The sequence below is a fragment of the Symsagittifera roscoffensis genome, chromosome 6, assembly GCF_963678635.1.
Source record: "Symsagittifera roscoffensis chromosome 6, txSymRosc1.1, whole genome shotgun sequence".
NCBI lineage: Eukaryota > Metazoa > Xenacoelomorpha > Acoela > Convolutidae > Symsagittifera > Symsagittifera roscoffensis.
In genome coordinates this window covers 31,216,123-31,243,007 of record NC_087067.1, presented here as the reverse complement: position 1 = coordinate 31,243,007, position 26,885 = coordinate 31,216,123, and the positions used below count along the sequence as shown (strand labels likewise).

General features: G+C 32.9%; 2 protein-coding genes across 3 annotated transcripts in view; one reads left to right on the top strand and one right to left on the bottom strand.

The window, feature by feature from the left end:
- LOC134848911 (protein SET-like) overlaps nucleotides 1-19,816 on the bottom strand; it is a 229,324-nt gene extending 209,508 nt beyond the window's left edge. The window contains exon 1 of the mRNA XM_063866463.1: nucleotides 19,809-19,816. The gene's annotated coding sequence lies outside the window, so the exon portion shown is untranslated. The remainder of the gene's footprint in view (nucleotides 1-19,808) is intronic.
- LOC134848910 (14-3-3 protein homolog 2-like) lies at nucleotides 483-26,675 on the top strand. Of its 2 annotated transcripts, XM_063866459.1 has the most exons (4): nucleotides 483-972; nucleotides 1,600-1,850; nucleotides 2,203-2,363; nucleotides 26,134-26,675. In XM_063866459.1, the coding sequence occupies exons 1-4, from the start codon at nucleotides 939-941 to the stop codon at nucleotides 26,471-26,473; spliced, it is 786 nt and encodes a 261-aa protein (XP_063722529.1). In that variant the 5' UTR covers nucleotides 483-938; the 3' UTR covers nucleotides 26,474-26,675. The 2 variants fall into 2 exon arrangements, with proteins under 2 accessions (XP_063722529.1, XP_063722530.1); XM_063866460.1 differs by lacking the exons at nucleotides 483-972; nucleotides 1,600-1,850; nucleotides 2,203-2,363 and adding exons at nucleotides 21,833-22,092; nucleotides 22,176-22,560.
- Nucleotides 26,676-26,885: the final 210 nt, after the last annotated feature.

The window sequence follows — 26,885 nt, the reverse complement described above, 5'->3', positions numbered from 1 at the left end:
TTTCTAAAAACGATTAATTTAAACGCAAAAAAATCTTCGACATGATTTTCATGAGTCAATTTGAAGGATACGTTCAAGTGATTGAAATACTTTTAAGCTCTTTGAGTTATCGGGTCTCTAAATAATTCAAAATGGCTACCGTTTTCGAATTCTCATAAGAACGAGCTGACACAGTTTCAATAAAACCTATTTGATAAACGATCTGCGCTCTTTCATCAGAACATAAATTTTGATGACTTGTCGATGATGAAGTTCTTAGATTGGTATAATATTTCAGTACAAATTTCTACACTCGAGATAGATGATCTTTAATTCGGCTATGAATATTTGTCGATCAAACTTCGCAACTTGAGTCTCAGCCGTTGAGCTTCAATAGTGATACAATGGTACTAGCATGGTAGAATAAAGCGCCATGTTTGGTTCGCTGTGTACTCAGCCAAAATGTAGAGCAAACATCGTCTAAATGTACTGCTTAATGAACAAATCTACATCTTGCTGTACCACACTCTTCGAAACTTCACTTCTCGTTTTTGAGATTCTTCGCAAAACAATAGCTCATAATTTGTAATTCGTGATCAGAAATCAATTAAAGCGGGCTGACCATTATAGCGTTTTTATAGCACTTTGTGGTCAATAAATAATTTTAGTTTGGATTTTTCTGTACCATGAGTTTAGAAAGTTATTGACAAACATTGTTGGTATAAACTTTGTCTAGATTGAAGAAAGTACACCTTGTCAATCGATCTCAGCAAGATACTCGGCATAGTTTGTGCATTGGTCAAAAACGCACGTTGCTTCATCTACTAGCGGGTCCGTCGTCGTGTATTACTGTAACGTTTTATTTTAACCGTTGTACACTCATAGTCATAAAAGAGACCACTCATTAAGGTCGGCTCAAATTTAATAATAGTTTTTACACCAATTACAACCTCATCAACATGACAGAATCCCTGGTCTATAAGGCTCGACTAGGTATGTACACTAAAACAAGTGATCTCTTTTGCTTTTAGCGTAACTTTTATATCGATCAAAATGGCGAAACAAAAAGAAGAAAGTATCTTGGTTACTGGGATGATCCAGCAAATTTTCCGACTACATAAGAAACAAAAAAGTTTAGTTAAATCATCTGTCTGTGCCTAAAAATGCAAAAAAGAAATTGATGTTGCGGTTTTTAGCCTGTTTACTCAAATTATTATTTTTTATTTCTTAATTACTCAAATTATTATTTTTGATTGATTATTGCTTAAGTTCAGTTTGTGAGATGATCCCAAAATTTACCGACTCGCTACACGTGAATACAAAAAGTATCGCAATAATGTTGATGAGTCTAAAGCATAGAAACAAGTGGTGCCTAAAAAGCTAAAAACGTTTTTTGTATCTCAATTAAAGAAAACCAAAAGACTCAGATTATTCGTAGGAATGCTTATTGGAGGTTTTTCTATGAAAAGAGCGATTCATAAACAGAAAAAAAGTCTGTCCTAAAATGTTTAGCATAAAAATTTTAGAAATTGTTCATGCAATTTTTAAGGTAACTCAAATCAATTACGTTGCTGGTCACTCCTCGTTAAAGATTTCTTAAGTTAGTGACTGTAATTTTAGCCGAGCAGCTGGAAATGTACACTGAAATGAAAGACACGATGAAACTGCTTGTGGAGACCAAACACAAACTAATGAAGGAGGCGGGAAGTTCGTCCGACGCCGACTCCAGCAAGCACCAATTGTCGGAGGACGAGCGGAATTTGCTCTCGGTGGCGTATAAAAATGTAGTCGGACAGCGTCGGACCTCCTGGCGAATCGTGTGCAGTCTGGAATCCAAAAACGATGAGGACTGGAAGCAGCCAATCTGCAAGGTGAGGAACTATTATCCAGAGATACTGTCGTCCAATGAAGCTTTGATTGTCGAACACTTCTGAGGATAGAATGTCACAAAATAGACAAAATTGGTTTCCACATGAATCGTTCAGCTGTCTACACCATTGACGTTTTGCGTAACAATGTTTTTTTTTAAATTCTTGTAGCGATCTCAACAAGCTTATGTATCTTTGAATCAACTACTTGGAGACAGCTTCTTTTGCTTGGCCAAAATCAAACTTGGATAGTAAAAAAGTCGGTTGAAGTAAAATCAAGTTATTTTATAAACCTTATACATAACAGAGAAATGGTTTATTTTCCGACATAATATTTTCCGATTTTGTGTGTTAGGATTTCCGAGAGCAGATAGAGTCTGAGCTGGTGGGACTTTGCAATGAGATCATCGGCATCCTGCAGGACTTCCTCCTGCCTCCCGAGGGCACTGTGCCGGAGAACGACCACCTGAAGGAGACTGCAGTCTTCTTTTACAAGATGAAGGGCGACTATTTGAGGTAAGGCAACTTGTGATGTCATGGATATACGACATTATAAAACATTACAAAAAATAACAGGCAACAAAATTTCAAATTTCAGACTTCGCAAATTCAGATTATGCAATTATAAATCACCTCTGAAATTTCTACGAGCTTAGGGGAATGCAATATTTGGAAAAATTTTAAGATTTGATCTACATTCCGAGTTGAAAATGCAAATCTCGCGAAAGTTGTGCAAGATTTTCATTCCTTTGCAAGAATCTTGCACAATTTGCATTCCAATTGCACTAGGTTACTAAGCTTGATAGAACCTCATAAGGTCATATGGCCGCCCATTTCTGTTGATTCTCTCCGAAAAACGCCTCACTTTTAATGGGCCTGGAACCACAACTAATGAAAAAACGGAGTCCAAATTCAGAAAACCTTTTCGCCACATAGAACGCTTCTCTGACGAGCTTCGACTCCATACAGAATGGCCAAATGACGCTTGGAAACCTTGAAATTAATTTTTTAGATTTTGAAACGGCTTCAATCTTCTATGTTGCTTAAAATCTTACGTAACTATGTATCTAACGTAAGTACAGCAAATACGACAGAATCGTCAAGAAAAGGTTCGTTCATTTCATTGCTAGTAGTTGATTCTCCCGTGACTGTCTTTTTTCCAATATTTTAAAAAATATCTTTTAATTAAATCAGTTAATTTTCACTTCAAGTAAACCGTTCTTACAGTCAACCCGAGTTTTGCCCACTTTTTAAAAAAATTATTGGACAATTTTACTTACGCTCAAACTGGCAATTTTTTTGAGTGTAAGACACAAAGATTTAATTCCGTCCTTCCATTGCTTTTAGAGTTATCGATGATCAATTTTCAGAAAATTTTTTTTTAAATTATTAGAGGGAGGCAAACTTGCCTCCATTTAGTTTGTTTGAGCAGAAAAAAAGTTATTTTGAGCAAAAAAATACTGGTCCATCAAATACCAGCAAACAACTGCACAGAGCATGTTTTTAGTTTTTATTGACATATTCAAAAGTATTTCAGTCAAACATTCACATATAATAGGCAAAAAAATTTGATTGAAGAATATTCAAACAAAAAAACCGTGGTTAACAAAATATGTAAAACATAGATGATCAATGAAAAACATCGGTTTTTCAACAATTGGAAAAGTGATCAAACATATTCGAAACAATACTTTATAACTACTAAAGAAACCTTATTAAAAGATTTTTGAAAATCGCTGAGAGGGGTTGAACAATTTTTCAAAAAATGACAAAATATCAAGAACATTAGAAGTTTATCATTTCAAAATTAGAAAAAATTATAAGCCACACAAAAAAATTCTTCAAATTATCTTTCAGGCGAACAACTAACTAGTCAAAAGTTGATATAGAACTTATAGAACTTGAAATAGAACATAAGTTAAATGACAAATTTGACAAAAACAAAACAGAAATTGTTCACAGGTCATGGATAAACAAAATCATTGTTAAGAAAAAATTCGAAATAGGGTCAGTTACCAAGAACTAATTCAGTCGTTTCATGTTTTACAAAGTAAAAAAAACCATGTGGTCCAATTTGCAACGGGTAAACACCTACAGCTGGTAATGAATGAATGCATTTTGTAATGAATGTATTTCGTAAAACATGAATGAATGCTTTTCGCAATGAATGAATGTCGAATGTTTTCCCGTATCAGATAGAAAAAAGCCCTAAATTACGCCAAATTTAAAAAAAAAGAAATTGATAGAGCAGCTGAAAATCAACGGCACCTTTCTGGGACTCCAACAATGGCTAAATTTTATGAAAAAATTTATTGAAACAATTAACTGAGAAATAGACTAAAACAAGCTTTTAAATAGTATGCAATTCGCACGCTGTAATTTCCTTAATGGAATTACTACAATTTAATGGTCGCAATATAAATAGGACTACAGTTTTTTCCTTGGAGCTTGCAAAGCGTTCAACTCAATATCTCTCAATTTTTTCTGCAAAAAAATTGAGAGATATTCGCAAAAAAATCAACAAATGGGCTTTTCAAAGACAACTACGTTTTTTTGTAAACTTTCTGAAAAACCATCAACAGGCAGTAAAATTTACAAATATAATATCTGAATGGCAAATTTTGTATCACAGAGTGCCACAAGATACAATTCTTGGACCAAAAATTTTCATCCTCTATTTTAATGAATTCTCTTTCAATTTTTTAAAAATCAAAGTTGAACTAATCAACTTGCAGATGAAACCTGTCTGATAGTGAAATAAATAAATACAAAACTATTTAAAAACACAATAGAAAATTGTCAAGAGACGTCAATGCTAACATGGAAAACAATTGTCTGACTTTGAATACAGATAAAGCAGAAATTCTTCTATTTAACTAAGAAATTAGTTTAGACCCAGTGTTTCTTATTATTTATGAAATTGAAGGTTCAAAACCATGCGGATATCTAGAATTTGTCTTGGAAGCAAACATAGGTTTTTCAGTGCAAGTAAAAAAAAATTCTATGCAAAAGGGTTAGAGAAATCTGTTCATTGCTTATGTCAGGTCTTGCTAATTGAGTCTTCTGAAACTTTTTGGTTGCCTAAGAAAAACAGAGAATGATAAATGAACTCTTGTCTACGGTACACTTAGGCTGTAGAGAAACAAGAGCGTAAGAACAATACAGGTAAGACCCCAGTGTCAATCGAACAACAAAATAGGCAAAGAATCAGAGACAAAAAGTTGCCTCAAAAAATGAAATTTGCTTCATTGAGAAAACAGATATAATTAAGTTACATCTCGCAAAAATTTCATTTAAAAATAAACAGATCACTCGGAGAATTCAGATGTTACTTCTACCAATAATATTTTTTCTTAGTAAGCTAGCTAAGTACTAGTTAAACAGTTGGTGCCACTGTAGTTCAGTTTGTATAGCTGATCCGTTTTAATAAGTGAATCTTCCCAGACATGATATATTAAGCACGAGGTTATATGAAGTTAGTTAGTTATGCTGAACCAAAACACCAACATTTTGAATCATCAGCCATATAGAAAACTTTGAATTGTCAAAATTTCTTAATTATTCAAAAGTTTTCCCACAAACAAAAACTTTTTCAAAACTGCTTGATGTTCCTAGAACACGTAAGAAGTTTTTATTAAAATGGAAAAAAATGTTGGTTAAATCATGGATTTTGTAATGCTCTTGCTTTAAAATAACTTTCTTCTGAGAAAATGTAGCTCTTAACATTTGGGCCTTTTGAAAGAATTACTCTACAATAATTATTACACTTCATGTTCTGGCCAGAAACTTTAGTAGATCCTGTGTTCACTCAAACTTTTGAAGAATAGAACACTTGCCCAAAATTGAACATTGACTATCATTTTTTAAAACTAAATGAAACTTCTTAACTCCAGAATTCTTTTTGATAGGTTAACGTGCTCAAAAATTTGCAAATTAAAACAAAAAAAAAAGAAAAAAACAATCTCATTTCCCTTAATTAATTAAATATTTTTTTAATTAATGAACAGCTAATTGCTCCAACTTTCGATTGGAGGATGGAAATAGTTTGCTCAACCTGATTTTTTCTTCCGACAAACTTCGTATTTTTAAATAACAATTTTTAAATGGATTTCTTATGTGTTTAAAAGTCATCGAGTTCTTCATTTCATATTTGGAGAATAATTTATCTTTTTTTTTGTTTCTAAAAAAGTGGGATTTAAAAATTTTCAATCTGGCCAATTTGGGATAATTAAAACGCGAGATAATTCCTGCTATAAACGCGTAAGCCATTGATTTACTCCAGATCCGAACATCCAAATTGAAATCAGGCAAGCTATCTGGACTTAATGAAAAGCTGTCAGACGTTTATTACATCACTCTGTGCTTTATGTAGCGTGTGTTGGAGAGTTTTGAAAAAAAATCTGAAAGACAATCAGTTTTAGTTTTAGCCATTTCAAAAGTTTAAATTAATTTTTGACTTTCCTAATCGTAATACTAGTTTTCATCAGTTTTTGGGTTTTAGTCAATACAAAACTACTCTTGTTTGCCTTCAAAGATATCGATTTTCCATTTGGACAGATTTTTGATCACACACTTTATGGATAGAAAAATAGTCAGCACAGATTTTCTAACAGCTTCATTCAAGTAGATGATCGAGGCAAAAATCTAACAAATAATTTTGTTTCATAGTAGATGTTGCAGGACTACTTTTCTGGATTAAAAAAATATATTTTTACTTGTCAAATCAAAAAGTTATTCTGTTTATTAGCCAACAAAAATCAATGACATTTTTTGATCAGAGCCTCTAATCACGCAGACATTTTAGATCTTTCAAAATCCATTATTAAATGAAACAATCAAAAAATTATTAAAATTTGCCTAAAAGAAAACAAAATAGATCAATTTATGCAATGGAAACAACAAAAAGCCGAAAAAAATCTAAACTTTGAAGTTGAGGGGTTCGAGATTAGTTTTTATCCACTGGCCAGGAGAATTTTTTCAACTGATCAGGACGACGTTCAGTAAAATTTAGTTTGAGAAAAAAAATTGGAAAACCCACAACAAGGGCTATGGATATTAATTGATCATAATAGTTTTTATGGTCTGCCTCCATAAAAACCAAAAAAAAATCAATTATAATGGATTAAAAGACAATTAGAAACAAAACAAAGTAAAAAGTGAGTTATTATATAACATTATTATTTGAATTGGGTTATTTTTCATTGTAATTGATTTGAATGGGTTGTGATAGATTACATTTGACTATAATTTTTTAAGAGCAAGAGGCAGAACATTTCCGTATATATTCAAACTGTTGCAACCGCAAGAACTAAATGATATGAGTAGATTAGAAAACTGATTGCAATTTTTTTTGTGAGTAATGCAGAAAAAGCTGCGATTTTTGCAGAAAGTTTTGGAAAATTTTCGTACTGATTCTAACGCATCATAATAGATGATAATTGCTTATACTCGGTTGCGTAGTCCCAAAACTTAATTATGCTTCATTAAATTGTCAACCCTTGTGAAAGCCTTGTTTCAATGAAAAACCAACCCACCCGAATCATTTTTCAAGCGTTCATATTTGATTATTATAAGATTTTAAAACCAGTCTTACTAAAATTGAGAAAAAAAGTGATTTTAGTCAAATAATAATCGGTTATAATTTTTGCTTTCGAATTCAAACAATAATCAATTAAAGTACATTATAATTATTTATAATCAATTATTAACCCATATTTTTTTCAATGCAACTTTAATTGATTATATTTGATTCAAATTGATCATTTTATCCCAATTTTCAATTCATATGTTAGGCACAAAAACTTCTAGTAGAGTCGATTATAATCGATAAAAATCCTTTTTGTTTGCCCATTGTTTGCATGAACCTTGCATCTGAATAGCTTATATTCTATGCTTTTCCTAGAATTGATATATGTGAATAAGGAGAAAATAGGTTTTAAAAATTTTCAAATCAATTCAAATTGTTATTTTTTTTTTCATTTCTCTATTGAATTTTTTCCAGGATGAACAATTGAATTTTTTAACCACCAAAACACCAGCAAAGTATTTTAGTTTCATGATTCATTAAGAAGATTATTTTTTGATTAGAAAATTATTTTACAAAAAACTTGTTAAATCAATTATGAAAGGTCATAATCAATTATAATTTCTTATTTTGCCAAAATTTTGTTTCACAAAAAGTAAACTTTAATAATATCCCATGGGGTAAAAACTTATTGTCAATAATGAAATCTCTAAAAGCGAGTTGGTTGTCAAGATTTGGTTCATCTGAACTCAAAGTTTTACCAGGAAACAAAAGTTTCATAGAGATCATTTGATATTAGTTGAAAAGTTCCTGCGGTAGGTGAAAAGTTAGAATTTAGAAGATTAGTTTGGAAGATTGTTTTTGACCTACCGCGGGAACTATTCAACTAATATGAAAATATTTCTATGAAAAGAAGATCTATCTGGATTTCTTGGTAAAAATTTGTGTCAGATGAGCCAAAGCTTGGAAACCAACTCGCTTTTAGAGATTTTGTTTTTGACAGAAAAATAAAACCTCATAGGATACAATTAAAATATTTATAATTGGTTAAAAATCATTTGAACACCTAATTTTGGTAATTATAGTCAATTACAATTATCAAAAATCAACATAATAACCTGTTATGAACAATTTCTTGCACCTAAAACTGTTATTTTTACGCCATTAATATGACGCTAGATATTTCATTTTTTTCATTTTCCAAATGAAATAGTTTTGATTTTGAAAGTGTTTTTCCCTTATTTCTATAATTGAGGCCGCTATCATACAGGCTCTGTTCAAATCTCAAATAGGAACTGTTCCGTAAGTCGGTGCTCAGAGGAATGTGGTCAACTTTCCGGTTCTCTTTTATGAATGGTTTTTCGAGTGATATTGTGGTCTCTACTCATTTCTTCCTTGCCAAAAAATTGCGTGAAAGGTTTCATCAAAAATTTATCATTCACACAAAAAAATTCAGATAAAATCACTTTAATTGACTGGGTAAAAAAATTAAGGTTAAATTCACTTTAAATTACCTTGAATTCGCATGAAAAAATGCAGGTTAATTAACCGAGTTACGCTAAATTAAGTTAAATCTGATAGCCGCCGCAGAGACAAAACTTTGATAAAAAACCCAAACAACTGGTTTTTGTAGAGAAGCAGACAAGTTTTGGATGCGGAAAACCGCATATTTCCAATTTTGGTCAACCTTTAACAACTAATAAATTGCAAAGCACTTGTGTTTTCCTGGCAGGTTCTTTTCTTTTTTCTCTCCCATATGTCAAATCTCAAACTGTTAAATCTCTTTAAAAAATACCTTAACTTTTTGCGTGTTGTTTCTCGATAAAAAGCAGAACAGTTAATGATAAACATATAAGGTTTTAGCTAAAAATTGCAATCATTTTTTTCTGGAAAAAGAAGAAGTTTCAGCGTTTATAGCCGATTCGTATTGGAAAGTTAACGCAAAATTTTGCATTTTTTGTGTTTTTCGATCAAATTAGTTTGTTGTACTCAAAGTAGAATTGCTTTCAAAACATGGTATTTTGAGGCATATTGAAGATTTTCTTGCGTCTCAATTGAGATAATCGTGGTTTCAAACCAATTGGAACGAATTGAGTGAGTTTTTTGAAACTTTTGCAAGGTTGATTGCAGGTTAATTTAATTGGGAGACTCAAATGTGGTTGAAATGAATGAAATAGATTGAACAATGAAATATAAAATTCTGATATAAAAAAATTCAGTAAAATTTTAAATGAATGGTTTACATTTTTTACATTTTTTTGTTGGATTCCACTGATGCTCGAAAAATGTTTTATAATTTAGAGAGCGATGCACTTATTGCAGTTAAAACATTGCAAATCTACCCGGGTTCACCAAAATTCGCTAAAGAGAACTTTTCTTATAAGAATCCTAAAATTCTTACAAAATTAGGCTCTAAGAATGTTGCAAGATAAGAGTTTTTTTTATATAAAAAAATTGCAAGATAGTGACTTTTCTAACAGAAAAAGTTTCAAGATAGCATTTTGTCCTACAAAAAAATTCAATTTTAGGTACATTTTTTAAAAATTTTTCTTGAAACCAGTTAACAGTTCTCCGCTGTCGCAGAGTACATCAGCGGAAGCTCGTACGCCAAACGACTGAGAAGAATTATTTTTTTGCTGATAATTAGAAAATTTGTTCCTGTATATCTGGACCCCACATACAACACGTCTGCAGCTATATGACATGATTCCTCGAAGTTAATATTTTATTGTCTCCAAAACGAATTCGAATAGCTCATTATGTGTAAGTAGAAGATTTATTTAAGAAAATTGCATACGGAAATGTTTGTTCAAAATGCATATATAAATATCACTATCAAAAAATTTTTACATGCATAATTGTGAAAAAATTTTCCAAAATTGGTTATATTATGTTATATCGGTAAAAAAAACACAATAAAAAATTTTTGGCAATTTTTTGAAATTAGGAAAAAAATTTCTATCTTGGAACTCCTTTCACAAGAAACTTATAGGATAGCGGAAATTTCGTACACTCATATAAGAAGTTTTAAGATAGGAAAATTTTTTGTCAGATGAGCAACCCGGGTAATGTGGCTGACTCTTCTTAAAAACTGTTTTAACTTTGATGCTAATTTTTTTTGCTAAAAAGAGCAAAGAAAAAATTACCGATTGAGTGAACCAATTTTTTCTCAAGAGCGTACCGCTAAAACGAACAGAGCAAGCTATCCCTCTAGTTTTTGGTTTTGAACTTTTCTAGCCTTTTCTGAATTTTTTGGGGTTCATTTATCAGTTCAGAGAAGTTTTTAGCCAGGTCATAAGTCTAAGGACAAAATTAACCAAAAATTCATGTCTTACCATCAATCAAAAACCTTGTTCAATCTCCATTGTGGCATTTCAGACCCTGAAAAAAAAATATTTAATGCCATGTTTTGATGCTTTCACAAAGAGAAGCTTAGAACGTTTGCTCTCGGTGAAAATTCAAGAAAAAACTCAGTAACACATGTCATATAATTATTGAAAAAATAAAAAGTTAGATAGAAATAGATTGATAAAAAATAGAAAGACAATGGAGGGTTAAGCTTACTTTTTTCATATACTTCCTTAGTCGAGATCCCGCTCAAAATCCGCTCAAGATTTGAGCGGTTTCAGCAATTTTTTAAATGATTGCCCTCAAAAACCACTAAAATCCTCGCAGGAAACAATTAAACAGTTCAACATCGTTCAAAACAGATCAAAACCATTCAAAACTGTCAAAACCGTTGAAAACTGTTCAAAACAATTCAAAATTTTGCAAGAACCGCTCAATCCCGAAATTTATTTGGCGGTGTTTTTTTTTCAGGACACACATCATCAACCCTTTAAAAATCTGAACTTCTAACTTTACGTAATACTAAAATATAAGCCAAAAACCAACCGAAAATGATCTACTGTCCAAAAAAAACTATTTTCAAGGTTCATAGCGTTTCCTGAAAAGTCATATAAAAACCGTTCAACGATTTTAATAAAACTGCTCACGAACAAGTCAAATCCTCTCAAAAACCGCTCAAACCGCTCAAAATTTGCCTAAATTTGGATTGGACTCCTTCAAATGGGTTGTGTAATTTTTATTCACAATCGCCCATGCGTACTTAACCTTATTGTGTTAGCAATATGCACATTTTTAAATAAAAAGTAAACTGAATTGGAAGATACTATTATTTTGAAACAAACTGACTCTAGGAGTATTTATCGCATAACCAATCAAAAAATATTTCAAGAAAGGCACAGAGGAAGGTTGATAAAAAATGAAACCTGAAAAAGAATTGGCAAGGTAACCAGCGTTCTAGAAGTTTCTGCTCTTTTAAAAATTATCTCACAAATTTCAATGTTTATTTTTTAATACTTTTAAAAATGTGGCACAGAAACTAAAATACCAGAGGACCTAAAAACCACTTCATACGGCTCGCAAAAACGAGAGCAGTGTAAAACAGTATCACTTTTAACATTGCAAAAATCTTTAGGTTGTTGATATTAATTTTTACCAGCCAAAAAGTGCTATGGTTTTTGTAACTGAGAAGTGAACGTCAGAGTTCTTATTGATACCGTATTGTTCATTTCAACTATCTTATCTTTCTATTTCAAAAAGTTTAGCTTAGTTTTTTAATCATTTATCGAATCAACCTTTTAAACTAGTTTTAAATTATTTCCCGCACTGAAGTTTCATGGGTAATAATCGATTATAATGGATTTTCGTTGACTAAAATGTTGTCTATATAATCGATTATCATGTCAAATTTAGACCACGTAATCGATTTTTAATCGATTATAATCGATTATTTTAGAAAAATTTAAATCCATTTAAATCCATTATAATCGATTATAATCCATTTTTATTTTCAATATAATGGATTATTTTTTGTACATAAAATCCATGAAAATTGATTAAAATAATGACTCTAATTTTTGCAACTTTCTGCAAAACTCGAACGAACACGTTCATCCAGTGGCGGCCAATATGTAGTAATTTTCCAAAAAGTGCCCAAAAACAGCATTGTGACCAGCTCCTCCCCCCCCCCACCCAACAAACCCCCTCCCCAACGTACCCACCCCAACGTAAAAACACCCCTCCCCCCCAACGTGTTCACCCCCCTCCCAACCCTTGTACGGGTAAGCGTGGGGGGAGTTGTTGTGGGATCTATAGGCAACTTTTTGTAATTTTTCATAATTCGATTGAAAATAGGAAAAAATGAAATTAAGCGAGAGAACAAAATAACTAACTTAAGTTTAACAAATCTATGAAAAAATGAAAACAACACACAAAAAGATTTGAATAAATAGATTATAATCCATTATAATCGATTAAAATGGATTATTTTTCTTTTGATAAAATTTTTTGAAAATAATCGATTATAATCGATTATAATCGATTATAATCGATTATATTGGATTTTTATTGCTTAAAAAATATAATCATTATGATCCATTTTCAATCGATTATAATCGATTATTTATGTTATTTTGTAGAGACTGACAATGAAAATCCAATATAATTGATTATTTTCCATGAAACTTCAGTGCGGGTTATTTCATACTTACGCGTCATTAAATTGTTGTTAAATAATCTAGTTACATCCAAATTTTTAACATGATGCAATGAGGCTGTAAATTGAGTCTAACATACGTGGACTAAAAATTTCTTTGAGTAACTCAACGATCAATAATTATCAAGATTCGGAGAACTTGTTAAAAAAGCTCCAGCTAATTTTTATAGCAAAAAATTCAGTTCATATCAATATTTTCCGAGCCCACTGGTTAGAAACGAGTTGACATAGCCAATACCCTAACTAAAGGAAGGGACTGAGCTCCGATCCCGTCGGGCCGAAAGAGAGCTTTGAAATAAATAAGCTCTATTCCATTATAGAGATCTCCGATGACAAAAGCGGAAGACAAGGGAAATTATAGTAGACTGCAGATAGTGGGCATTAATGAAACATAACAAATTCATTTTTATCTGGTGCTAGAAAAAGATATGAGACATGTTTGCCCAAAAAACCGCAGCAAACAATTTAATAAATCAATTTTGCAGAAATTTAGAAATTACTGAAGACTACTTGTATGAAAATAACAATTCTAAAGTAAAAACAATGCAAGAGTTTTATTCGCAGACAAACCAATCATGAATCGCTAAAAAAAAGTTTACGATGTTGAAACCAAACTAATCAAAAACTGTTAATTAAATGGCTATGAAAAGGAATTTGTCAGAGATATTTTGATTAACAATATGAGAAACGTTATAATCCAAAAGAAACTGAGCATCAATTTTTAACCCCAGAAAGTTTACTGGCTTATGCAAAGGGGTACAAGGACTTATAGCGGATGTGTAAGACACCTCGTGTAAATAATTATGTAAACAAAAGTCACATCAGATAAGAAACGAACTCACAGTCAACGTAGTAGAAAATTCAAAATGCAGAAATTTGCAGAAATTCAAAACGCATAAATTCAGCTTTTGAAGAAAAATGTGTCACTTTGTACCTAGCTAGGGACAGAAATGGCAACATTGAGGTCGCCTTGTAGGGCACTTGGCTGAAAAATGCAGAAGTTCAACTCGAATTCAGACGAAGGTGATAGAGCCAATGTCGGATATTCCCGAATAATAATCCCAACAGGACACTCCCCAGGATAGCGCTGAATTTGAAGTAAACTTGGAAAGCTTCCTAGTCTTAATTGTAGGTGACAATAACGAAGTGAATCTAAATAGGTTCAGAATTTAAAGAGGAATCAGAACAGTCTTTACACTCGACGGAAACGAACTGAAGAAGTTGTTATGAAAGCTGAGTCAAATACAATTTCATAGAACAAACAATGAAGGAGCGGATTGGGAGAAGAGGGGGTTGGAGTGTTGGGTAGAAGGCAATAAGATTGTCACATCTTTGCATTATTTTGTAAGAACTCAGAAAATCAATTTGGTCGATCAAGAACAGTATTTGACAACATTTCAATTTGTTTCTAAATATCCCCATCCCCCTTGAGAAATCCTGGATTTGCCTCTAGAGAGATGTTCCTCTTAGGTTCTACCTAAAAAATTAGATCCCAAAAGTCTATAGAATAAACCAAGTAAACCGCTTTGTAATATGTGTAATTACAGTGAAAGTTATCCGCTTAGTGCACAGTTTTTTTCAAGTTTTGAAAGCAGAAATTTTTTTCCTGTGTTCAATCGGTGATGCCCTGACAAAGTATCTTGTTCAATTGGCTACGCCGCAGAGAAATTTTTTCTTTTACATCTTTATTATTTTAATAAATCCAGAGACGTTTTCTCCAAACTCATCCAGACTTTTTTATCTGAAAAAATGACAGCGAACAAAATAACTATACAAAAGATAATCTGTATCTGATTATTTTGAAAAGTAGCTGCTTGCAGATATATGAAGAAAAGGTAAGTATTTGATTTGGATAATGTAAGTAATTTGACGAAATTTCTTCAAGCCTTCTCTTGGAAAATTTTGATTGAGAATGAAACCGATTATAAAAAATTGCCATGTAAAGACAACTGATTTGTAATTTATAGAATTGTAACTTGAAACGATCAGTTTTTCTCGAGCTTGTTTTGTTTTGCACTTTGTCAAGAAAAAATTTCGCCAATTTTGATCATAGATAAGGTGTTAAATGAAAATTTGGGTATGTCAATAAAGAACCTCGAACTTTTACATTGATTTCGATTTTTATGTGAAAAATTCAAGCTGGACTTTGTTATAGACATAAAATAACAAAATTGAAATGCAGATTTTTGTGAATAAAATGTCTCTTTTAGCGCAAAAGCAAGTTTGCAATCAAAAAAAGAAAAAAATGTTTTCATCGAAATTGTTTTTTTTTCTATGGAAATCGTACAATTCTCATATAGAATTTCATATTTTCATTCAAACAATACAATTTTTGTTCAAAATTTCTGTAAAACCAAAACTTTTTGTTAAACTTTCATAAAACCAAAACTGTCACTTGTTTGGTTTGAAATTTAAAAACTAATTTAAGGTAACTTTCAAAAAAAGTTCAGTGTCGATTGGACAAATGCTGATCGTAAAGTTTTTTTGATGAAAATTGTATGATAAGGAACGAAAGAAGAAAGAATTTATTTTCTCGATTGGTAAATACATTGACAAAATTAAAGTAATTTATCATTTATATACAATCGAGAGAGACAGCAAACGAGACCATGCGGTCTACCAACAGCTGCCCTTAAGTATAACATCAATAGTAAACAGCATTATGGAAGAAAAATTAATTTGAAAAAAGAGTGAAAAAAAGAAAGAGAAATTGCGAACATAAAAATACTATCTGCATTTTAATGGTGTGTGCGTGTGATCTCTAGTGAATTATACTTATGACCTGTCTCTCAGCCATGAATATCAAAACATTTTTTTTTTTTTTTCTAAAAATTTCTAAGTTTTTTCTGAAAAAATTTTTAGTGAGAAAAAATTCAAAAAATCACAAAAATTGTCATATATCCTGAACTAAAAGGCTGCAGAGCATCATTTTTTTCGTCAAGAATCGCAATATATAGTTGGTGGTCTTGCAGCATTTACCCAAGGTATTCGTAATTAAACATTTTAAAAATTAAATACTAAAGATGTCAGCTCGTTGTTATTTAATAGGTATCCATTTTTGAATTCATGATAATAACATTTAACTTTTTCAATGTTCGCATTTTCGATATCATTTAGAAGTAAACCCCTTGTTCTGAGAATATTATAAAGCCTAGATCCCCGATACGCCACTGAGTGTTTTTCGAATAGTCTTTTCCTAAATGTTTCTTTTAGCATGTTTAGTTTTCCTCTACGGGTTTCGCGTAATGGATTTTCAAATTCAAATAAATTATTCAAAAAACTTTCGCTATGAAGTTTATTAATCGATCGCAGCACGATTTTCAGTAATTCATAGACATGGAGCTCATGGACTGTTAGTATTTGATGTTTAATGAAAATGTCTTCGGAGTGGTCCCTACGATTTCTGAAAAATATTAATTTTAGAACCTTTTTCTGAAGCATAAAAATCGGCAGCAAAGATGAATAGCTGCAACAACCGCAGACCAGAATACCATATATGATTATTGTTGTGATGTTACTACGATAGTACTCTAAGATCTGATGCCTAGGTGCGTAATAGCGTAGCTTGGAAATAATGCCCGATTGCTTGGCTAATCGCATTTTTACATTGCCTATATGCGAAACGAACGATAATTTGGAGTCAAGGTATACACCCAGATGTTTAATCACGGGTTCTTTCTCAAGGTTACAGTTATTTAATTGAAAGGTCATTAAATTGGAAGTCTTTAAATTCATTTGTACCGTTTTATCCATATTTATACTCAATTCATTTGCATTAAGCCAGTATTTCAGTTTGATAATGTCCTCTTCAACCCAAAGATTTATTTGACCAATTGCTGTGACATTTGTATCATCGGCAAAAAGGACAATTTCTGTTGAATTGCATGCATGAGGTAGATCATTGATATATATATATATATATATATATATATATATATATATATATATATATAAGAAATAGTAACGGACCTAAAATAGATCCTTGAGGGACACCACATTTAATAGTCGACCAGTTTGAAGAAATTCCCTTAATTTCTACACGTTGAATTCTTTCATTCAGATATGATCTAAACCATTTATGCGCATTTCCTCTGATACCGTATGATTCGAGTTTTAGTAACAGAATATTATGTTCTATTGTGTCGAAGGCTTTTTTCAGATCAAAAAAGAAACTAATTATGCTTTTATTGTCATGGGAACGCATTTTTTCAGTAAAATCAACTAGTGCATCGACAGTACTGTGTTTTGATCGAAAACCAAACTGCCTACAATGAATAAGTGAGAATTTTTCTAGATAATTATAAATTCTTGTGTACATGGCTCTCTTGAAGATTTTACTCCACACTATTAGGAGAGATATTGGTCTGTAATTGTTTTCTACAACTCTTGATCCACTTTTATGCATAGGGATAACTTTCGCTCTTTTTAATCTATCTGGAAAAATGCCCTGTATAAAGGAGTTGTTAATTAAAGAAGCTAAGTAAGGAATGGTTGCTGGTGCCGATAGTTTAACTAATATGTTGTTTATATTGTCGTCTCCCTATGAAGATTTATTATCAAGATTGTCGATGACTTTTTGCACTTCACATTCTGTAACAGGATATAGAAAAACCGACTGCTCAGCCTGATTAAGAGATGGCAATGGTAAGTAATCTAAATTTTTCTTAAGCTCTGTGCCTATAGCTGAGAAGAAATTATTAAATCTCTCAGCAATATCAAATGTTGACAGAGCTTCCTTGTGCTGCAGACAGGATTCATGCACTGGAACACTTGCATCTTTAGTATTTTTTCCACTTAAATCATTGAGTAGTTTATATTTTTGTCTTGAGTCTCCTATACATGCTGTAAATTTCTTATTATAGTATTTTCTTTTCGCCGATTTAATTTCTTTTTCTAACTTAGATCTTAAGTTTTTAAAATTTTCTAATAATATCTGATTTATTGGATTACTTTTCCATAAACGGTGGGCTCTATTTCTTTTGGTGCGTAAATTTTTTAACGTATTGTTGAACCACTTTGGTTTTTGGAACTCAGGTTTTCTGTTTATTCTCATGGGTGCAAAGTATGTGGTAATCTTGTTGAAAGCCGCAGAAAAACTGTTAAAAGATTCCGATGGATCAGTAGAATGGCAAATTTGTATATTATCACTTAGCTCAGTATGTAGAGCGTTTATATACATATCTGATTTATGCTTGGTTTTAATAAATTGTAGGTCACGAAATAAACGATTTTCTCGATTTATTAAATATGGAAGACTCCATTGCAAGAAGATAGGGAAATGATCCGAGAAGTTTTGGTATTCGAGGACTTGGTGGTCTGTTTCGGTTAAATTTTGATAAATGAAATGATCTAGACATGTATTTGTTGTGTCAGTAACTCTTGTTCCTTTGGTATCGCCAAGTTCAAACCCATTCGAAAAAATTCAGGTAGTTGTTAGATAGTTGATTTACTTTTGAAATGTTAACATTAAAATCGCCACAGATAACAAAGGGAATTGAGGGTGAGGAGTTATCTTCCAAAAATTTATCAAGTTGATCAATAAATGTTAATTTGTTTATTCTAGGAGGGTTGTATAATACGGCTATTTTAAACTGGTAGTTACTTTTTTCAATTGACACAAGGGTGCATTCATCCATGCTCGTGGTAGTTTGTTTTAGAAGCTTGAAATCTTCACGTATTTGTATCATTACATAACCTCCACGGCTTTTTCTGTTACATGTTACAAACTTATTATAGCCATCAATGAGATAGCATTTACTGTCATCGTTTTCTGTTAGCCATGTTTCTGATAGACATAAAATAGATGGAGGAGACTCAAGACTGTATACTAGTGCTTCCAATTCACTTAGATGGCCTTTCAAAGAGCGAACGTTTATATGTAGCACTGAAATTTTAGGTTCCGGAGGGGGACTCCGATTGATAGAAAACACCAGTAAAGCAACTCATAACATCATTGACTGAATATTTAAGCAAATCCCCACCTTCTTAGAGCCCGGTTATTTTCTTTATGTAATTGTCATTTTTCATCTGATAGAAGAGAGTTCCCTCTCTTGACCAAGCCGAAGCAATACGGTTGTCTCCTTTCATCAGTTTAAGAAAGTTCAGTCTCGCATTAGTGAGGTCCTCGAATATCTTTATATCTTTCGTGCTTTATTTCTCGTTTAATTGACGCTTCTTTTTTAGAATTTCAACCTTGGCAACTCGCCGACAAAAACGAACAATGATGGGTTTGGATTTTCCCCGACCTGGCAGACGATGCGCGATCGATATATCATGTTGGGTGATATTTGCACCGATGCTTTTGGCAATGTTCACTACTTTATTGGTAGTATCAGCATTAGATTCGTGGTTTCCTTCTTCCGCTTCGCTGGCTACACCGATAATTCGCAGGTTTTCCCTTCTGGTGTAACTCTCTACTAACTCGGTTTCACAAAGATTTTACAGGTTGCACCGTCCTTCTTGTAAACATAATTGGCTTTTGACTTCTGAGAAAACTTGTTTCTTCATATCACTCGTAGCGTCATCGATCATGGCCTTCATCACTTCTTTCATCTCCTGTTTCAGTTTGGCAAACATAGTTGGAATGATATCGTTAATCGATGTTCTGATGGTTGTCTCGATTAATTGCAATAAGTTGGTGTCAGCTGGGTTTTGTTGTTCGATGGGACTTAGAACCTCGCAACCTCGTTTGTTGCAAGGCTTTGGAATGGGTGTCTGTCCTTGGAATTTGAGCATAGGGACATTTTCCGTGGCGTCTACTTCTAATTGTACTTCAGCTGGAGTGTTCGAGTCAGCGTCGGAATTTGGGGCGTAGTTTGATTGATAATCGGCCCCGCTGTTTGATTGAACATGAGTCATGATCATTTACAGCTTCTATTTAATAAGTTTATCTCAACAATTAGGCTTTTTTCTACAGACTCTATATATGAACGCGTATGATAATTTCTCTTTTTCTATGGACGCTTAAGGTTCCTTATTTGTTTTTCAAGGGTGTTGAGACTTTGTTAGGATGATCATTAATCTATAGTTTTTATGAAGTAGCCGAAATATTTGCAAGTCAATTTCCAGTGTCTTAATGGCTTCAAGCGTGGATTTTTTCTAATCAGTTAGGAGCAAGAGCTGGAGATTGACTGTCATGAAATGACATTGATAATGACATTAATCGTTTTTCTTATTACGATCATCTTTTAAGAGGTGATGACCATCTAGAAAAATCTGAAAATTTGTTCACGCTCGATTTTGATTTTTCTTCGCGGTTTTGATTTTTTTTTTTTCAATTAAGTTCATTTCTTCCTTTAAAAGGAAGTCAAGCTCTACTATCCAACAACAAAAGTGTAAGGATCACGAAAAACGTGATCGATTTCTAGTTTCAAAATTAAACTATCAAATTTTCAGCAAAACAAAAATCTTAAAATTGTTCTATGCATCTATTTACTCTTCTCAAACTAAATCTATTTCAAACAGCAGTTCATAAGTCTCGACTAATTTTCCCGCACTGACAAAAATTGATTGAAAATTAACATATTTCTTTCCGGGAGCTTTAATTAAAACAAGGATGACCAGTTGTGCTGCTGTTTAAGAGTACTTATTTTTCCGAGCACACTTTTTTGCGACAATTTTTCTAACATCAACAATTAATATACTTTCACTTTTGAGTTTTTTTTGAGGGGGAAGAGCATTTTTTAAAAACTTCAGGAAGTTGTCAATAACTTTTTGTCAACTGTTTTCAAATCATGTTAATCTGAAAACTTAAATAAGTCTTAATTCTTTTCGGAAATCCGATACACCACTAGAAGTGTTTTAGTATGATACTGCATTCGAAAACACATTTGAAAACGTTAAATATTTATCAGTATGAAAAACAGCTGAGAAAGTGATTGGAAAGCAATTAAGAATCAATTAATGAAGATGATGTAATGTGAACAAGATTCTTGCCGCTCTGTCTTCTGTTTTTTTTTGCCAAATGGAAAAAATCCGGAGATATTTTGAACATCTTAAAACATCGTAATTGAGTTCCAAGAAAAACATCATTGCTGATCAATTTATGAAACCTTAACTCCAGAAATGAGGATGATGTAATGAATAGCTTTGTTTCTGCCGAGCAAAACTTTTTATAACAAAAGTTTTTGAAAACTCGTTTTCTCAATACTAGAATCTCCAGAATCTTAAAAAATCAGTTCAAAGCCACGGATAGTCGCGGGAAGAGTTAATTTGACAATTTTTAAACTTCACATGAGTTTTTTTTTGAATGATGCTTGTTTTGTTAATGGAAGTTCCTGAGGTTAATTCATGCTACTTTAAAACAAACCAAAAATAGTCATAACAAAAAAGACGTTCTCATACACCAAGTGGTTTCCATCACTGATTTTTCAAATTTTCGGTTTTCTTTCTCTAAGACATGAAACAGAAATAAGAAAAATAAATGGGCCTTCTACTGCTTGTTTTGAGCAAAGAATATTGTGTCCTTGCATTTGCAAAAACTCTTTTACTCAAATATTTAGCCATTCTTCATAACTTACAGTCATCAAACTAGAAAAGCTCAATTCGTTCAAATATGAACATCAAGTAAATAAAAACAGTCTTATGTTTTTTTCTGCAAACGACTTCAGATATTTTATCACACGCGTTTTCGCCCCTCACAGGACAAGTTTTTTCACATCGTAACACGTACATTATTTTGTCGTATTTAAATATTTTTCATAAAAATGAAAGATTACTTCAGTAGTTAAAACCACAACTGCCAAATGGAACACATTTCATAAAAACATAAAATCGACAAATAATGCCAGATTGTAGTTTCAGCAATAATGAAAATGTGCCGCTTTTACCAATGTGACTTAACAAATAAACTAAACAGCTCGAATCAGCTTATAGTATAAACACGCATTTGTATAATACATTTTTCGGTTGGCTGACTTATTTATGTACTGTGCTCTGAAACTTAAGTTTGAGCCATGCTGAAACTATGCGAATGACCAATAAGCACCATATACAAAAGCTAGCATTTATAATTTATTAAACCGATATTACTTGGTTACGTACGCGATAGCTATCGAAAACTTCTCTCGTTAAAAATCAGCTGCATTATTTGCCATCTTTTAAGTCAAAAACTCATTACTTGAAAAAAATGACAGAAGAAACCGTTTACAGAGCAAAACTGGGTAAGTACAATTTCGATTCATCAAAAAAGGCAAGCAATTTAAAGGAAAAATAGGAAATTATGTAATGGTGATGTAATTTGAAGCTGAGCAGCTAGAGATGTACAAAGAGATGAAGGAAATTATGCAAGAGTTGGTAAAGACTAAAGGAGGTAGCTTGAGCGAAGAGGAGCGGAACCTACTCTCTGTGGCGTACAAGAACGTAGTTGGCCAACGCCGTTCGGCCTGGCGACTCGTGTGTAGTATCGAGGGAAAGATTTCGGACGACTGGAAAAGCCCGATTGTGAAGGAAATGCGGGAGACGATAGAGAAAGAGCTGAACGATCTGTGCCACGAGATCATCGACTTGTTGGAGAAGCACATGTTGCCGCCTCAGGACGAGTTCGCGGAAGTAGACATGAGTGATGCAGCCACGGTGGAGAAAGTTGAGGGTGCTGTTTTCTTCTACAAAATGAAGGGAGATTACTTCAGGTAGAGACTCAACAAAACCACCAAAAGCAAACAATAACATCAACAGCAACCCAGAAAGTACTGCTTAAAAAATAATAAAACAGAAAACAATTATTCTCAAACAGCATTCACCAAAAAGTTCTACAAAAAACAGTAACAAGTTCTACAACTGCAGCTATAAGCATTTCAAAATCACATTCAGTTCGAGTTTTGTACAAAAAATCGAAATCAGATGGGCCCGGGTCTAATAAAAAACAAACTAGATTTTTTGAAAGAAGTTTTCACTATCTGACTGAGGACTATAAACTCCCTTGCATCATACTCATACACAGCACATGCTTCTAAACTGGATACAAGTTCTATTTAGACAATTTACCCTATTTTCTGTGTTTTCTGAACAAAAACTGTGTATTTCTCACCTATCATTCTAAAAAATATAACCTAAAATTGGTTCACCGCTCAACCGAAACGAGATAAACGTTGATTCTACAGGCTTGGAGAATAGACAAAAGTTGTAAAAATACTATGCAAATTAACACTTGCTATAACTTATTTCTATGCATTAGGTTGCTTACGTTAGCTATATGTAATAATCAGGTCAGGTGGCCTTGTTGTTAACGCTTTTGTCAAGCTAATGTGCAATTGGGGGATCAAAACCCCCCAAGATTGGTTGTTAAATTTTGATAGTTTTGATGAGGTGATTCATCGATCAAATCAAACTTTTCAGTCTAGTTTTTCGTTCTCAGCAACGTTTCTGCGGATAATTTTTCCCAATGAGACTTGATGCCATTTCTTACGTTCTATTCAAAGTCTCAAAAGTATGACCAAAACTTTCACTATCTGACGAAATGTACTAATTAATTTCAAACGCATAAATCATGAAGCTTTGATCAAAATTCATTTTTTATTGTTTGATTTGCGTTTAAGCGTTTGAGCAGGCTTATTATCTTAGGCTAAAATACTATTTCCTTCAACTTTTTTGCCAGAAATTCGTAATAAAATGTTGAATTATAGCATTGGTTTTTTTTGGAAAACTTTGTTTCTAATTTGAATTCTGGTCGGAAATTGTCTATATCCAGACTGTTCTCGGAATGATGAAAATTCTTAAACAACAGCAACCAGCATTGGTTTTTATAATTAGTTTGAACATCAATTTTCCAAGCTTTGGATTTGCCTGAATAGCTTTTTTTGTTCGGACCATTGAAAATGGGGAAGAACTTTGTATTCGGGTGTGTGTTAGTTTTTTTTTGCTTTTGTTTGTCTTTTTGTTATCCACACAAAATCAGGTAACACAAAAGCTGGTATATTTGGACTGGGTTGATTGATATATCATATTGAAGCCTCTTCAGTCGTGATTCCGACGACATTAAAAAATTTCCAAAAATTTTTCTCAGTTTCGAGAAAAACCGATTTCAAATTTTTGACTTTTGGTCTAAATTCGAACTAATATGGCGTGAACATGTAGACTTACAAGCTGAGTTATGCCAACTTTATGACTTTAAGTTTAAATTTCAGCATGTACAGCTAGTTTTTGGAATTTCAGCATCATTTTGGGAACCAAAAACATCTAAACGTTTTTTTGGATTTCTTGTCATTTTTCTACATTTTTTTGTTCAATTTGCCTATTTTACTATGACTGTCTAATATGCCTAAGTTATTTTTTTAACGTCAGACCCTTTTATCACACCAAGCAGAAAAAACTACACTATTTTGGAAAAAAAACTTCTAAACCGCAGTTTTCTGAAGACTATCATTGGTCGGAACATTCTGTGATACTCTCACAGTAACCGGATATCCTTGTTTATTGTATAGAATTGTGTGAATAATATTATTCCATAATCTATCAATTTGTATATTCTAAATATATTTGTTGTTCCGACCATTGGAAATTGTTTATTCGGGTGTGTTTTATTTTTTTCTTTTTGTTTTCCACGCAAGATCAGGTACCACAAATAGTTATCGGACTGCGTTGTGTGAATTTCCCAGTGTTGAGAAAAACCGGTTTAAAATTTATGTTTTTCGTCTTATTTCGAGCGAATAAAGAAACGAGCAGTCTTATTATGGCCTAAAAGCTTATTAGAGCTTAATTTAAAACGTAAAAACGTAGTTTTACTTGGGTAGCGATTTTTTTTTCGTTTTTCTAGTAATTTTTCTTCAAATATTGTTTTTCATTTTGCTTATTTTAGTATGGCTGACGAATACACCTAATCCCCAGTTTTTTACAAATACACCTAATCCCCAGAGTACACCTAATCCACCACGCCGAAAAGAAACGATGAAAGTTTGAAAAACTTTGTTGTGTTTTTTAAGACTATGGTCGGAACATTAACCTTGGCCGCAACAGTTTTAAGACTATGGTCGCAACTTGCACAGTAACCGGCTATCCTTGTTTTGTTCTGTTTTCTCTGTTCGCTTCAAATAGAGTAACTTTGGATGAAAACTACTCATAGACCAGAACAACATTGGAAATCTCACAAAGTCACTGAACTTTTTAGTGAAATGTACTAAATCGGAAATAGCTAAACTAGACTTAAAACTAGCTCTGAAGCAGCAAAATATAATCAAAATTTTGAAGAATTTGTGCAAATGAATTCTGCTTTAATTTTTGTCGGCCGATTTTATTGTTTTTTAAATCAAATATTCTCTGCTCCAAAACAAAGTCCTAATATTTGTTCAAATGCAAGCCACAACCTGATTTTGAAGTGTTTTTTTTGGAAGTTTCAAGCATCTGGATTACCGTAGGAAAACAATGGGAGCGAAACTTTAACCTTTTTTGTTGGAAATTGTTTTTTGACAACATACTAGTTTTTGCGGCCAAAAAAAGAATAAAAATTATTCTATTATTACGCCACCAAAAGCTTTTGAAATACCGACTCCCATAGTATGGAAATTAGAACACAGTGCATTACCTGCAGAATATTCGTTTAGCATCGATGTCTTCTGCTCTTAGGACGAGGTTCCCGGGTTGACCGCCATACAATAAAAATACTAGTCATACTGTTCCGTACAATTTGTCTATGAAAAAATGCTAGTCATACAGTTCCCATTTATGGCCATACAGTTTCATTATGGTAAAATGTTAGTCATACAGTTCCATACTATGGAAAAAATGCTAGTCATAGAGTTTTTATACACTTTTTTAAACGTATGAACTGTATGGCAAACTGTATGGGAATTGTATGACTAGCATTTTTTGTCAACCCGGGTTGTCGTATCTTTGGTGTAGCGAGGTTAATTTGCCTCGCCTGATGCTGAAATTGTTAATGATACTACGGTCGAAAATCATTGGTGTGGCCGTTGTTTTCGCTCTTGTCTTCGTTTTCTTTTCGAAAGTCCAGAATTACTTTCCATATTCATCCTCTCACTTGTCAATATGCGTCTTATAAGGAGCACTCAAAGTTATGAAAACGATATCCTTCGCGTCAGCCAGACATCAACTGGTGACTATAAATAGCTTGCCTTTAATAAAAGTCCAGTGTCCTTTGATGTGTTGAAGTTGGCATTCTGAAAACAACACTGCCGCAAATGCAAACTTTTTTTTGAATTTGCAACTATATGGTCATGTGAGTACATTGTTTTCTTTTGTGTTATTAGGTACCTAGTGGAGGTGTCTAGAGGAGACAAGAGGGACGAAATGAGTGAGCAGGCTAAGGCTGCCTACAAGTGGGCGGAGAAAGTGGCCCAGAACCTCAAACCCACCCACCCCATCAGACTGGGTTTGGCCCTCAACTTCTCCGTCTACCACTACGAGATCGCCGGCAACCCACAGGACGCCTGTGAACTGGCACGAAAGGCCTTCGACGACGCCATTGCCGAGCTCGATTCGGCTTCGGAAGACACCTACAAGGACTCCACGCTCATTCTGCAGCTTCTGCGGGACAACCTTTCCCTCTGGACAGCCGAAAACGACCAGGAGGAACAGGACGACAAATAAACAATGCACCCAGCGATCTGAATTGCCACTTTTTGTCAAAATGTCATAGAAATTGGCCTAATGGCCTTTCGGATTATTACCCATCTCTCGCTTGGCTCATTGATCAAACTAGCGAGCGATTGTCTTTAACTCTTTTCTTATACTATAACATCAATCAATCATTTATAAAGTCAATTTAATTGAATATGAAACTTTGCTTTTAGCATTTTTTTAGTCTAAACACTGGATAAAAGCTGCTTTAATGATTAGAAGCTAACTCTTAAAATTTTGTATAAGCAGTTTTCAAATGTTTTCAGAAAAAAATTGATTTCAATTTCATTTTCAAATCGAGATTTTATACTTTTACATGGTAGCGCTGTTTATAAAAGCTTTTGTATAGCTACTATGTGAAACTTTTCAGCGACAAATTAAT

Coding starts and splice junctions, on each gene's coding strand:
- LOC134848910 (XM_063866459.1), top strand. CDS start 939: ATGACAGAATCCCTGGTCTATAAGGCTCGACTAG. Junction 973..1,599: donor GGTCTATAAGGCTCGACTAG/GTATGTACACTA, acceptor CTGTAATTTTAG/CCGAGCAGCTGGAAATGTAC. Junction 2,364..26,133: donor ATGAAGGGCGACTATTTGAG/GTAAGGCAACTT, acceptor TTGTGTTATTAG/GTACCTAGTGGAGGTGTCTA.